The sequence below is a fragment of the Phyllostomus hastatus genome, unplaced genomic scaffold (genome assembly GCF_019186645.2).
Source record: "Phyllostomus hastatus isolate PE091 unplaced genomic scaffold, TTU_PhHast_1.1 phas_contig_40, whole genome shotgun sequence".
Taxonomy (NCBI): domain Eukaryota; kingdom Metazoa; phylum Chordata; class Mammalia; order Chiroptera; family Phyllostomidae; genus Phyllostomus; species Phyllostomus hastatus.
Window position 1 is genome coordinate 64,810,161 of NW_025333872.1, and position 15,198 is coordinate 64,825,358.

The following is a 15,198-nucleotide window of genomic DNA, read 5'->3' on the forward strand; positions in this document are numbered from 1 at the left end:
CAGCAGATGAATTTCTGTAGCCGCTTTATTCGTAATTGCCAAAAGCTGAAAGCGACCAAGCGTCCTTCGGTAAGTGCATGGATAAATTGCGCATGGGGCGATACGGAGGAACCTTCCGTGCATATTGACTGCTAAGAGACAGAAGCTAATCTGAAGTGGTGGATACATACTATGTGATTCCAACTATATGACATTTTGGAAAAGCTGATACTATAGAGATGGTAAAAAGGTGGCATTGCCATGGGTTTGGGAGGACAGAGGTATAGGTAGAGCACAGAGAATTTTCCAGGCAAACTGTGTTGTATTCTGTGTAACAATACTGCAAATGTGGGCACATGACAAAAACCCGTAGAACTGTTCAAATAAAGATGAACCCTAACGTAAACTATGTACATTAGTTAATAATAATTTGTCAACATTAGTTTATCAATGATAAGAAATGCACCACACTAAGTAAGGCAAGGTGTTAACAGGGGAAACTGCATGTAGAGGCCAAGGGAGAAGAGTAGGTCTGTTTTCTGTGCCATTTTTCTGTGAACCTGTAAGTGCTCAAAAAAACCCCAAAGTCTATTAAAAAAGAATTTCCAGGTGAGGGAACTGTTTAACAAAATGTGACTCACTAGTTGTGGAATACTGGTAGATGTTTTGGAATAAGCAATTCCCCGATGTTTGCCTTTTCACTCACATCAAAGCGAAGTGAGCATTCCTCCAAGCAGGCCAGTCCAGCAGCCTTCCTCAGGGCTGCGGAGGGGTTTGTTTCCTCTTCCTTCTCCAGACCCACGCTTCCTGCCCACTCCTGCTCCAGACCCGCTGGTGGGTAATTACTAGCCCTGACTCTTACCATCATCGCACATTGCTGCACTCTCTGCTGTTTACACAGAAAAGGTAATCATCTGACCTTAAAGTGGGGAGATTATCTTGGATTATCAGGGCGGGCCCAAAGTCACCACAGGGGACCGTAAAAGAAGAGGTCCCCTTGCCTCGCTGGCTTTGAAGAGAGGAGGAGGGGGTCGGGAGCCAAGGAGTGCGCAACTACCCTCTAGTAGCTGAGAAACATACTCTCCCACGAGCGTCCAGAAGGAAGACAGCTCGGCCAACTCGATTTTAGCCAAGCGAGACCATTTTGAACTTCTGACCTCCAGAATTCTAAGATAATAAATTGTGTTATGTGCTCATAAATTTGTGTTAATTTGTTACAGAGGCAATAGGAAACTAATACGGATGGGGCGATGACAAAGAAATCACCTGCAAAGATTCTCGGGATGAAGGTATAATTTATAGGAAGCCCAACAAAGAAGCAGATTTGGGAAGGAAAAGGAGTTTGATTATAGGCACAAAACATGAGAAAGTCTAGTGCAGCAAATTTCAACCGGTGTGCTGCAAGAATTTAAAACGAGCAACACCTGACTATGCAGTCAGGGGCACTGGCCTCTTTTCCCTTAGATCGACAAATAAAAAAATGACAACAGCCAGCACAACAGCAGCCTGCAGAGTGAACGAATCAAAATTACACCTTTTATTTGTCAGATTGGGAGAAATACATTTTTTGATGTGCCACCAGATTTAGTAATTTGTTTATGTGTGCCATGAGATGGGAAAGGTTGAGAACTGCTGGACTGGTGAGTGGTTCGGAGTCAGGCTTTGGCATCCGAGAGGTCTGGTCCCTATTACAGCCCTGCCTCTGACAAGCTGCTGCAACTTGGTCAAACTCTCTCTCTCTGTGCCACATCTCTGCCAGGACTGGGGATTATATAAAGATAATTTACACAAGGTCCTTGTACTTGGTTGCCATGTGCTCAAATGTAGGATGATGGCGATGCTGATACAGAAGACGCACTTCCTGTGCAGTTTTTTAGTCATCATGGGCCATTACACAACCTTAACCATTGTTTTAGAACTAATCAGTGTAGGAATGAAAAATGTAAATTACTTTGTTCTCTGTTTACAAGGGATGCCAGCTGTACTATTTATGTTTAAATTATTTTCCAAACTTGTACATATATGTGCATTCATTCCTTAACATGATGTTTTATTCCTCTTTTAAGCTTGACCTTGGATTTGCCCTGACAAAACACACACAGCTGTTTTAACATCATCACACATTTCTGCACTCTCTGCTATTTACACAGAAAAGGTAATCAGCTGACCTTAAAGTGGGGAGATTATCCTGGATTATCAAGGTGGGCCCAAAGTCACCACAGGGGACCGTAAAAGAAGAGGGAGGCAAAGAGATGGCTGTGTGAGAGGGCCTGGGCCTGCCTTGTTAGCGAGGCATTGACATTGCTACCTCTTGGAGCTCTGGCGGCGGGAGGTGACTGTGTCCGCTCCTGCAGTCCGGACCCAGAGAAGGGCAGAAAACAGTAGTCACAGGAGAGATTAACAAGAGATCCAACGGATGGAAAAAAATGGAACTTGCCTAAGTTCCCTCTTCCACTAAAAGCTCATACTCTCCTAGGGTGATCTATGGTTTAAAAAGCACATTTCCTCCTTGCTAATCGAGTTCCTCCTTCCCGGATCTAAGGACAGATGTGTGCAGAGCGCTGGAGGAGAGTACATCCTAGCTGACTTCTCTAACAGAGCTCCAAGACTGGTGGGAGACCAGCCCAAGAACAACCAAGAATGACATAAAAAGTGCATTTCTAGAAGAATGAGACCAAGCATTTCACATGAATTGTGGAGACTCACAGAACACAGGTAAGCAGCATGACAATAGTCCAGACAATAGGACAATAGGACAATAGTCCAGAGCGAAGTGTAAACAAAAATGCCTCTAGTTAACAGTTTGTTCTCCAGTCTGACTCTCCACTGCCTTGTTGTGTATGAGACTTTACTCCATTTCCATATATGTGTAAACAATCACTTAAACCCCCAGATTGCAGAAGAAAATAGAAGAATGCCGCTCTGGGTAGAGAACTCTGACACATACTGTCCAGTTTTTGATCATAAACACAACTGCTGTAAACATTCATCTGCAAGTTTCTTTTTGGCATGTTTATATCCATGTCAGATATCCAGTGCAGAATCTCTGGCTTGCAGGGTAGGTGTATGTTCCGTTTAAAACTTCTGTTATAAGAGAGTCAATGGAGATCATGAAGTGAGACTGGTGTTTAAGGAAAAACATGCTGGCTAAATGCAGAGATTGAGTGTGTGAGAATACACAGAATTCTTTCAGGGACAGCAATTTTATTTAAACATTCCAGAAAACTCTTATTATAATTTCAGTTTTCCAAGTGGAGTCTCCCCCAAGTCCAGGAGTGCCTTGACTGACATGGCGTTGGGGTGCCACTGCGAGTGAAGTGTCTGCTCTGCTGCACCCACACTCCACCAGCCTGTCCACTACTAATGACACCTTTCACGCCTGAGTCCGCTGCATTTCTACAACCAATGGTTCTGTTCAGTTGGGAAGTTGGCATAAAAAGAAGCTCAAACTATTGCCAATATCACTGGGATGTACCCTATCAAAAGCTCTCTGCTGACTCCCCCATCAAAACATTTATTTTTTAACCAGATCAGAAATAGCATCTTTCTTTCTGAAGGAGAAACTTCTTCACTAATCACCATAGAAATAATCAAGAAGTTTTTCCACTTGGTTTTTATTTGTAAGACATTTCTTTGCAACCTGGAATCTGTGATGCATGGTTTTTCAAGTGCTCTTTCTGTTAACAAAATTAGATGCCTCATTAAAGACTCCGAAAGAGTCAGGCCAAGTTAGCTGGGCTGGAAACAAATACTGCTAATCCAAATATTAACCAGCTTGCTAGAGACACTGAGGATATAGACCATATGTGTTAGAACAAGGAGCCAGGGTGCTACCCACAGGGCATCTCTGGATCTAGGCTGGTAATCCATTAAAGCTGAGAGGTCAGTGTCCCTGCATAGTACCAGGGGGGACCCTCCCCCAAAAGCCCAGAGCTTATTTATAAAAACTGGTGTTTTCTTACATGTTTAAATTTCAGTCACCTTTAAAGTACTCTCCATTTGATGTAATAAACCTATCGAGATGTTTTTTCCACTGCTCAAACCAGTTTTTGAACTCATCAATTTTGATGCCTTTAGTGTTTCTGCTGGTTTTTGTTTCACCTCCTCCACAGGGGCAAAAGGTTTCCATTTGATGACTTTTTTCATCCAGGGAAACAAAAAAAGTGGCTTGGGGCAACATCAGGTGATAGGGAGGGTGGAGCACTGGGGTCATGCTGTTTTTGTCAAAAACTGCTGAACACTCAGCACAGTGTGGGCCAAGGCACTCATAAATTACTTGTCAAGAGATGGGCAAACACATTGTCTTCAAAAAGTATTCACTGAAGCCAAATGCAGCCTCTCACAACAACGCCAGCTAGTATGCCGACACAGATGGGTTCCTAGAATGCTCACCTATCGGGGAAAGCCTGTACTACAAAGGATCCACCACCTAAAAGATAATTCTGTTTTCTTTGAGGGAGGGATCCCCCCTCGTTTAACCTTTTAACAAGGTCACATTTGGATTAAAAATTTTCCATAAGGTATCCAGCCATGTAATATGAAAAACAGAGGCATTTATTGTAGAAGATACATGATATGAAAAACATTGTACACAGGACAATGACACCTCAGTCCCCTTCAAAGTAGGCACCTTGGGACCTCACACAGTTCTCCTAATGGCTATCAGCTGCCCCATCATGATTCCCTGAATCTCATCAATATTCTCAAATCTTTTCCCTTTCTAAAGTGATTTTAGTTTTGGGAAAAGCCAGAAGTCACAGGGCACCACATCTGGGCTTTAGCGGGGGTGAGTCACCTGGGTGATTTGATGTTTCACCAAAAAACTCTTCATACGATGTGATGTGTACGTGGGCACATTGTCATGATGAAGCTGCCAATCACCAGCTGCCCATAGCTACGGCCTTCCAAATCATCCCAACAGTTTCCGAGGAGGAGTGTTGAAGCTTAATGCAAAATCTGATGTGGATTTGTTGATGTACTCGCTTAGCCATTTTAAATGCTATGACCACACAGTACACATGCTCACTCAAGGTATCTACTGCCCCCATTGACTACAATGAAGTTGTCATTATTCACGTATGTGCATTCCAGTCTTCTCTCCTTGGCTGCCAGGTTATATCGTTAATGGCTGAACTTTTTCTGGACAGACCTCATGTTTCAGTAAGGTCTCAACCTTCAATTAAAAACAGGAATATATATATATATTTCTGGCCAAGATGGAGGCGTGGGTAGATATGCTTTGCCTCCTCGTACAACCAGGACAACCACCAATTTAAAAACAAAAAATAACCGGAACTGCCAGAAAATCAAACTGTATGAAGTCCGACAACCAAGGAGTTAAAGAAGAAACATTCTTCCAGATCAGTAGGAGGGAAGAGACAGGCAGCTGGGGTGGAGAGGACTCACAGCAAGGTGGCAGCTGGTGGAGTGGGTGAGGCAGTGGCTGGAGGACTGGGCGGTCCCACATTTGCATGTGGATAAACCAGGAGGAACAACTGGGGAGTGAGACAGCCTATGCAACCCAGGGTCCCAGCATGGGGAAATAAAGCCTGAAAACCTCTGGCTGTAAAAATCTGTGGGGGTTGTGGCAGCAGGAGAAACTCCCAGCCTCACAGGAGAGTTTGTTGGAGAGACTCACAGGGTCCTGGAATGTACACAAACCATCTGGTAATCAGCACCAGAAGGGCCCAATTTGCTTGTGGACAGCAGAGGAAGTGACTGAAAGCCAGCTGAGAGCCGAGCAAGTGACATTGTTCTCTCTTGGACCCCTTCCCCACATACAGTGCCAGAAAAAAGTGTTGTGGATTGCCCTACCCTAACAAATACCTAAGGCTCTGCCCCTTACTATGTAACAGGCAGGGGGACAAAAAAATGGCCAAAATGAAAGAACAGACCAAAGCTTCAGAAAAACACAACTAGGCGATGAAGAGATAGCCAACCTATCAGATGCACAGTTCAAAACACTGGTGATCAGGATGCTCACAGAATTGGTTGAGTATGGTCAAAAACCAGGAAAAAGTGAAAGCTATGCAAAATGAAATAAAGGAAAATGTACAGGGAACCAAGAGTGATGGGAAGGAAACCAAAACTCAGATCAATAGTTTGGACAGAAGGGAGAAATAAACATTCAACCACAACAGAATGATGAAACGAAAATTCAAAAAATGAGAAAAGGCTTAGGAACCTCTGGGACAACTTTAAACATTCCAACATCTGAATCATAGGGGTGCCAGAAAAAGAAGACCAAGAAACTGAAATGTTATTTGAAAAATTAATGAAGGCGAACTTCCCCAATCTGGCAAACAAAACAGACTTCCAGGAAGTCCAAGAAGCTCAGAAAGTCCCAAGGAAGTTGGTCCCAAGGAGGAACACTCCAAGGCACATCATAATTACATTACCCAAGATTAAAGAGAAGGATAGAATCTTAAAAGGGGCAAGAGAAAAGAAGACAGTTACCTACAAAGGAGTTCCCCTAAGACTCTCAGCTGACTTCTCAAAAGAAACCTTATAGGCAAGAAGGGGCTGGAAAGAAGTATTCCAAGTCATGAAAGGCAAGGACCTACATCCAAGATGACTCTATCCAGCAAAGCTATTATTTAGAATGGAAGGGCAGATAAAGTGCCTCCCAGATAAGGTCAAGTTAAAGGAGTTCACCATCACCAAGTCCTTATTGTATGAAATATTAAAGGGACTTATGATCAAAAATATACACAGTAAAATGACAACAGACTCACAACAATCAACAACCAAAGCTAAAAATCAAAACCAAAAAGAAACTGAGCAAACAAGCAGAACAGGAACAGAATCACAGAAATGGAGAACACATGGAGGGTTATCAGCGGGGAGGGGGAAGCAGAGAATGGGGAAAAAGGTACTGAGAACAAGAGGCATACACGGTAGATACAAAATAGACAGGGGGAGGTTAAGAATAGTATGGGAAATGGAGAAGCCAAAGAACTTCTTAATATAATATGTACGACCCATGGACATGAACTAAGGCGGGGGGGGGAGGCTGGCAGAGGGGAGTGCAGGGTGAAGGGGAATAAAGGGGAGAAAGAAAATGGGACAACTGTAATAGCATAATCAATAAAGTATATTTGTAAAAAAAAGAAGGAATATAAAGATTTGACTTGCCAGCCCAACCTTTCAGCAATATGGAAAACTAAAACCAGTTTTTGTCTGTTGGAAAGGTAGAGAAATATTCCTGATATAAATTAGGGATTTTAGAAATTCAAAAGGGGGACCCAACACTATTAGCTAAATGGATCGAGGCATGCATTTGTACTCACAGCACCTATCACCGGAAAATCTCCGTGCCCTTCGTGGGAAGACCATGAGAGAAAGCTTTTCAGCAACTGAAAAGAAACTGTAAGACAGACTTAAAGCAGAAGTCTCCACTTTCTAGTCACAGATTCGCTCATGCATTTATAGAAAGCTTTCACCTAAAGGGCAAGTCAGCAGCATATCCTTATCAGTGAAAATTCAGGAGAATCTGAAATTCCAAATACATTGTTATATTAAAATGAGACCCTTGCAAGACATAAATCTTTTTATTAAAAAATTTATTTCTCTGTAAATACAAATTCCAACATCAACAAACGATAGTCCAGTGGAAAAATACTTAGCCATTAACATTGAAAACTTTTTTTAAAATTTAATAAATATAACTTTGGCATTCAAAATTCTAGCTGTAAACCCTATTAAAAAACAAAAACAGAAAAACCAACCCCTTTACAAAAAAAGAGGCAAGAATGACAGATCAAAAGGCATAAGCCAACCTGTGGCTTCACATTCTTTTTACAAGGACTGTATTTCAGTTAAGTCGAGACCACTGTATTTACACATGAGGTATTCTGGGTGGTTCAAAAACTGAACCTAGTTTACGAAGTCCACCAGCCACAATGACTGATTACGCACTCTGCTGTGCTTTTCAGGTAACCACCAAGCACCTTACCACGTCTTGCCATCACACTGATGTGATGCTAAATTTTATGTTTATGTATTTAAATAACTATTTATACATATATACACACACAAACACACAAAATGACATTCCAAAGGAGTGTCCTGCTTAACATATGGGGAAAAGGCTAAGCTTCAAACACATATATCTGATAAGTCCTCTCATGTTTACTAAATTATCTACCTAGTAATGAAAACCTGCTCCTTGCTTTAAAAAAACAATCCTTAATCAGTCTACTGACGGAAGAAGAAGGTGCGATAATCTTCGACATTCTTACAGCTCATGTAAAATAGAAACGAATGCTTACTGCAGGCAAAGGCACGGAAGGTTCTCTCTGTGCAGCTGCAAGAGTGTTGTTAATGACTTATTGATGTGAGACTACATCCTTAGCATACTCAAATCTTCTTTTAAGTAAGAAAAAAAATCCCATATCTTTCCCCTTTCATGATTAAATATTATTGAATGTATAATATGACCACACAGCAATATCCCACCATGGCATTTAGGGTGAAGTTGGAAATTATACTCTATATACCAAATAAGAAATAGATTTTTGTAAACAGTGAAAAGAACTGTTAAAAATGGAAATGAAATAAATTAACTTTGGCTCTGAGAGCTATAGCTACTGGCAATTTCAAATGACATGGTCTAAGTGAGCATGGTTATGAGAATTGCTTATTACTGTAATTACATATCTACAATGATAGAAATCTATGTAAAAGAATGCAAACAATCCAAACTAAAGGTATGGCTGAGCTGAACGATGCTACGTAAAAACAGTCCACGTTCTCAGCTGCTATGCTGCTAATCGATGAACTACTACCGATATGAAAACATGTCTTCCCGATAAAATAGTTCCTTTAAAAATATCCTTTAAGAGATTCCTATTAATAAGTCTTGAACTATGACATTAATTTCTAAATTCATTAATAAGTCACAAATGTAAAATATCCATTTTAGCAACACTTCCAGCCCTTGAGATTGTCTCTAACAAACTACTAAAAGAAATCTAATTCAGTTTCATAAACTGTTATAACCAAAACAAATTTCACCAAAATATAATATTGTTAACATTAAATATTGAATCCTATTTCAAATATAATACAGGGCCACACTTATTAAAAGAAAAATTCAGGCATGAATTCCTAGTCAATACACTTAGGCTTTTTAACATGAGAGACCACTGAAAATTTACTAACAATGAACTAAAGTCATCCTTTTTTTCTGACGTCAAGTGAAAAGACAACCATTGTGCCTTTGATCTGCACAGGCAAAGCGGGTCTTTTCCTGAGCCAACTGTTACTTTACCCCTGCTATTTAATGGGACTGAGGCAGAATAAGCTCAACTTGAAAACCCAGAAGACAAATAATAAATGTTGATGTATGAGCCACTTCCCTAGAAGACAAGCATTTAAATTCACAAAAGTATAACTTAAAAGTTGTCATTTCTAAGGAAATTTTCCAATACATTTACTTTACAATTAGGTTATTTTTGTATCCAGACCAATGTCACTGCAATAGCTTCCAAGAACATAGCTCCAACCAACACAACAGGTTGTCTTGGAAGGAGAAATTTTACAAAAAATGAAAATCAAAATTAAATATTGATGAATCAGAAAACTACTAGTTTGACTTCCCTTGCAAATACTCTCTAAGATCTATTATCCATGACTTTTCATAAACTCCAGAATCCAAGAGATTACATGTTGTAATTCAAAGTCATACTTAAACTATCACATCTTAATTTCCTTTTTTGGGGTGTGTATACATTTTGGAAAATGAAATACATCAGCAGTAGCTTGTTAATTTTCCGCTAAGCTAATTTTTTTTTACCTTAAGATATATGAATTAAGTCAAATTCTGTAGAAGTTATAGAAAACTTATTTTTAAAAATAAAATACTTTATCCCAACTAATATACCTATAATAGATTAAATCATATGACCAAAAGTTTGTTTAAAACAATAGTAATAAGCATAAAATCCTCAAACATATAAAACCTAAGAGATATTTAAGTAAAAATCTAATGATCCAAATAAATCAGTGATTATTTGTCCATTAGTACTATATTTTAGGGTGCCTATATTTCCAAAATTATGGAGATTGGGGGCAGGGGGAGGAAATTCTATGCAAAGAGAATATAAAATGCATGCTGCATTTGTAACTTACCTCTTTTAGATGGTACTATCTATTTTACTGTAATGGGTCATTTTTATAGATATTAATTTTTAAAAGGCAAAATTCTTTGCATCAGATTTTGGGTATAAATTTACTGCTCCCTGAATGTCTTCAACTCATCAATATTAAAAAGCAAATGAACACAATAGAAAGCCAAGTTCTTACCAGTGACTAAGTGTCAGGGGCCTTGGGCTGCAGAATCGCTACAGTGCACAGAGTTCTTAGTGCCCAGACCCTAAGAAATTAAAAAGAGCAGGGAGGACTTGGGCACTGGACAGAAGGCAAGCTTGATGTCCTCACAACGTACTGTAACTTATTGCTGCAATACAACTATAATGTGACTCAGAAAGAGCTGTATGTGAGCCAAATTAACAACTGAATATCTTCCTGGCCTTATACTATGTTTTCACTGCTGAAAATATCTAAGAAGAATCTTTTCTAGGAGCAGCCTTTATACCCGTACATAAGCCTGGCCAGAAAACAGACATGTGATCTGCTCATACCCAAGACAATATTATCCTGCTTGATTCACACCCCTTATTCCTTCTACCTCTTACTTAATCTTAACTTAAATGAGAGTTGGCTGCATTGAGAATACAAACCAACTTGTGAGGGACAATGATTGCCATAGCAAAATAAATTCAAAAGAATGTAACGAATGCTCTGAAGGCAATAGAATATATAGTCCTTCCACAACACCAACTAAAACAGAGAGATACTCATTCAGAAGTTTAAATGATTGCACGTCTACTTAAGTAGCAGCTGCATTTCATAGTAATACCATGCACTCCAGCAGAACCTGACCAAGTTTGCATTCTATGAAAAAACCTGTCTGTAATGTAATTCATGCAATAAAAGGAATTGAAATATCACCTGATTTAGATTTTGCTTTATGCTATTGATAATTCTAATATAAAGAAGACAGGTTGGCTTTTTCTTAATTTCAACTTTAAAACAGATACATAAACTGCTAAAATGTAAACAATTGAGATTTGGATAAATAAGCCATTGTTCTAGAGTCATTTGTTAATCTTTCTTTTACAATAATGAAAAGGGCCCTTTAAAGGTTTGCATTAATTATATATGGCTTTGCTCATATTAGTATAAAACATATAAGTAAAAAACTGTAAATAGTAAGGGACATGTTAAAATTAAGTTCAAATTATGTTAAATTGCCTTGTGATAAATTACTGTTAGGGAAACAGATCATCACATCAAAATGTCACACTTCTAAGGCAATCCACAGTCGAGCACTGAAGAATGGCCGACCTACCTACAGTACGAAAATCAGCCCAGCCCCACCCTCATCATCTCAGCACACTGTGTGTTCAGAACACATGGTTTTGCCTCCTGTGCTATTAGAACGCTTGCCTGCTGTTGGAACTCTTGTTCAGCCCACTTTGGAAAACCCTAAAATATAACACAGGCTTCTACATGAAAAAAAAGAAATACAAGAATAAATAGTGTGTGCCTTTCTCAGAAGCTTTGCTTTGACCCTACAAATCATTATACTTTTGTGAATAAACACACACGCACACACACACACAAAAACAAAAGATAAAAAGAAATCCTACCCCTTTTATCTGAAGGGCACTCTTCACAGCTTGGTCCTACAATCAGTAGTTTGAGAATACAGAATTTTTTTCTTACATACTTTATCACATTTTCAAATGGAAATCTGATTTTTGTCCTGATTAGATAAGCCCCTTTCAGACCGCCTTACATCCCCATTCCACTCCACCCCCCCAACAAAACAAATACACACACACACACACACACACACACGAATCCTATGTGCAAGGCATGTGTCACTTGCAACATTCCGACATGGCTCCTGCAGAGATCAGACGAGACCGGGTGCATTCAGGGGCCGTAGACCGACATGGCTCCTGAAAAGGAACACGAAGACTGTAACACAGCAGCATTCAACAACGGGTCATTATTGCCGTCGGACCAACACTCGATCACTGGGTGATGCAGTTGTCTCCCATGTCCTGAGCGTAGCGATCTGAGATTGTAGTCCTTAACTCATCGATGTCCCTCCGTAGCTGGCACACATCTGACAGCTTTTTAGTGAGCGTATCTGGGCCTTGGTCGTTCTCAGCCTCTTCAGCTGAACAGTTCAGTGCTGCAGAGATAAAATATGGAGAGACTGTCTCCTATTTTTTTAAACAATGGCATTTTAAGGTTTTCAACTTAATTATCACTGGCAATATGATGTTGTACACTGAATACCACTCAGGGTCAGATTTAAATTATGCATCATTAAATATTAAATAGATCTTATTTACTTGGTCCTTTTAAAATTTTCTTAAAATGCATTAAATTCCTACAGTAATGCATACAAATTCAACATATTTAATAGACAACAGTATTCCAAAAGTAGAAAAGAGCATGCTCTAACAACTTTATTTGGGCTTAACTAGAACACTCTGTTCTTCCCATTTGACAAAATCTGAAAATCATTAGTGTAGTGAAGGGCAATACCTTAAATTTTTATAGATTGCAAAATGGGCTTTTTGTCATGAAAACAAATTTTCAAAATATATGGTAAGTGTGTATGTGCATATATATACAGTGTATGTATATGTGTATATATAGTGTGTGTTATATAATGTGTGTGTGTGTGTGTGTGTACATACGACCCAATAATCACGCACAATTGAATCAGACTGATAATTAGGAGCCCAATGGCTGAACAACTGCGGGTGAGGTCCTGAGTCAGGTAGCTTCTAATTATGCACGCCAGTTCCTCTCTTTGTCAACATATCTCATCATAAAAGCAGGTGGAGTTAGTGATTGTAAAATAAACCTTTCCTTATATTTTCTTTGACCTTGGTAGCTTATTAGAGCAGTAACTTACTTTAATAAATATGTCTGAACACCTGCCATGATCCAAGCACTATGTTGGTTACTGAGGTCAGCAAAGAGAAGGGAGAGAGTGGCTTATTCTTAATAATTCACATATGCTTTCATAAACAAGTCAGCCCAGTCAGCTACTGTTGACAACCTACTACTACACATGGGCCCTGGAGGCACAAGGAAGGGAACAACCCAGGCCTCACTGGAGAGGGGAACAGGTTCACTGGGTGGGCCGAGGAAGCAGTCTAAGCAAAGGTATAGAAGTGGAAAACCACACAGTCTGATAGAACTTAAGAAACTTCAAGAAAATCAGTAACCAGCTCTAAAATGGTAAAGCACAAATTATAAGAGAGGAGAGTGCCAAGAAATAAGGCTGAAGGGACAGGTGTGAGCTGGTTACCAATCTCTACTTTAGGGGAGTGTAAGGATTAAGAAACAGGAATCACAGTTGCAGCAGATCACTCTGGCAGCAATGTGAAAATGGACTGGGGTCGGGGGAGTCGGCTGACTGACAGACCAGTCCAGAGGAAAGCATGAATCAGAGCAACAGTGCAAAGAGGAGGCAATGGTAGGAACAAATGCTAGAAGCGGAAGAAACCGACAGAAATGATAGAGCCCAATCACCCTCACCTTGCATCGGGGCCAGGGGCTGGGTATGGGACACACAATGGAGGAAAGAGGATAAAATCTGGGTTAGGGTGATAGGTGGAAGGTGCTACTATTCCCTAAGAGGAAGAGCAGGTTTACAGAGGGAAGAAAAGTAATCTCTGTTTTGGACATACTGAGTCTGTGATGCTTATGAAGCAGCTGGGGCTAATGTACAGATCAATATCATCAGGAGCCCAGAAGGGACATGCTAGGCAGAGTAAGAGATAAACGCCTGTATGGGCCACAGGTACAGTGATGGCAGTGCACAACAACAGGACATGGGTAGGATTCCTCAGAGAAAATACATACAAAGAGAAGCAAAAAACTGACAATAAAAGGTTCCTGGGGATGCCAGTACTGAAGTGGCAGAGCATTCCACAGGAGACTGAGGCTGAGCAGTCAGCACAGCTGCAGTGGAACTTAGAGAATGACATCACAAAAACCATGGCAGCAGAGAGTTTGAGAAGGAGTGTGAGCAGTGTCAACAAATGAATAATCCATGAAGTGACGAGATGAGAACTCAAAAGAATTCTCGGGTTCAGTTTTAAAGACTGGAAGGAGTATTCATTGGTAGGTGAATGTGACAAGGTTCTTAAATCTCCCTTTTATTCTTACCAGGTAAGAAATCTCTTTTATCCTATTACTGAAAAAGTTAATAAATACCATATAGGAGTGTGCAAATATAGATTGCAGAAACTGACCATCTCTGAAATGATGGAAAAATGTGTTTTTTGAGAGTGAATTCTTACTTTTTGTTTCAAGAGGTTGTTGCTAACTAAACCACCCCATATGCACCTACAAACTTCTCCTTTAAGATTCAAGCCAATACCAGCTGCTCCATGGAGCCTTCCTAGCCCTTACCAGGTAGATTGAACAGTTCTCCCTTGAGTTCCCACTGTGTCTGTCTACATCTCAGATATATTTATCACAAGGCCCGAAGAATTTGGTTTATGAGTGAGCAAGGGCTGTGTTCAGATTCTCTGCATGGTCAGTGCCTTAGTGCTCAAGGAGGCATTACTGGATACATACTACATGAATATACTTAGTGTTTCTTACATACCCACGCTCATGTATGTGAATGCACATCTATGAAGTAAAGGGGAAAATTCTGCTGATATCTCTGAACAGAGTTACAGGTTTCATTTAACAAGTGATGCACTTTAATTAAGAGTATTACATATTTGGTTTGACAAACTTATTATGAGGCAAGATGGTGGAATCTTTTTGATAAGACTGAAAAAAAAAACCAGTCCCTGCTCTAGGTACATATTCACAACGTTTTATGGTAATTACTCAATAAATGTTGGTGTATAAATCTTATGATATTACTCCTTTCACATCTCCTAACTGAAGTCCATTTCTTCTGTCCTGAGGAGCCCCACAAGTCACTACTGTAATTTAGAACCACGGGCAGAGGTGAGTGTTCCTGTGACGGTGGCACAGAAGGGAAGTGGCACAAGGCTCTTCCTGTGTCTGCTCTCAGAGCTTTGTGTGCAGGCAGGCAGAACGGAGGCACCACAGGTGGGCGTCACACTGACAGGGATGAAGCAAGCAGGTGTGTGTGACAGG

At 40.1% G+C, this 15,198-nt stretch overlaps 1 protein-coding gene and 1 long non-coding RNA gene across 4 annotated transcripts in view; one reads left to right on the top strand and one right to left on the bottom strand.

Annotated features, from left to right (window-relative positions):
* Positions 1 to 1,205: 1,205 nt before the first annotated feature.
* On the top strand, positions 1,206 to 3,950 carry LOC123821930. 2 transcript variants are annotated; one of them, XR_006786178.1, is made up of 4 exons: positions 1,206 to 1,268; positions 2,046 to 2,134; positions 2,522 to 2,694; positions 3,223 to 3,950. It is a non-coding gene; the product is annotated as an uncharacterized LOC123821930 (long non-coding RNA). The 2 variants fall into 2 exon arrangements; XR_006786179.1 differs by having other exon boundaries at positions 2,527 to 2,694.
* Positions 3,951 to 7,531: 3,581 nt separating this feature from the next.
* CEP85L (centrosomal protein 85 like) overlaps positions 7,532 to 15,198 on the bottom strand; it is a 132,322-nt gene continuing 124,655 nt past the window's right edge. For both annotated transcript variants that reach the window (XM_045842815.1, XM_045842814.1), the window contains exon 13: positions 7,532 to 12,247. In XM_045842815.1, the coding sequence (XP_045698771.1) occupies positions 12,084 to 12,247 (164 nt within the window). In that variant the 3' untranslated portion in view covers positions 7,532 to 12,083. The remainder of the gene's footprint in view (positions 12,248 to 15,198) is intronic.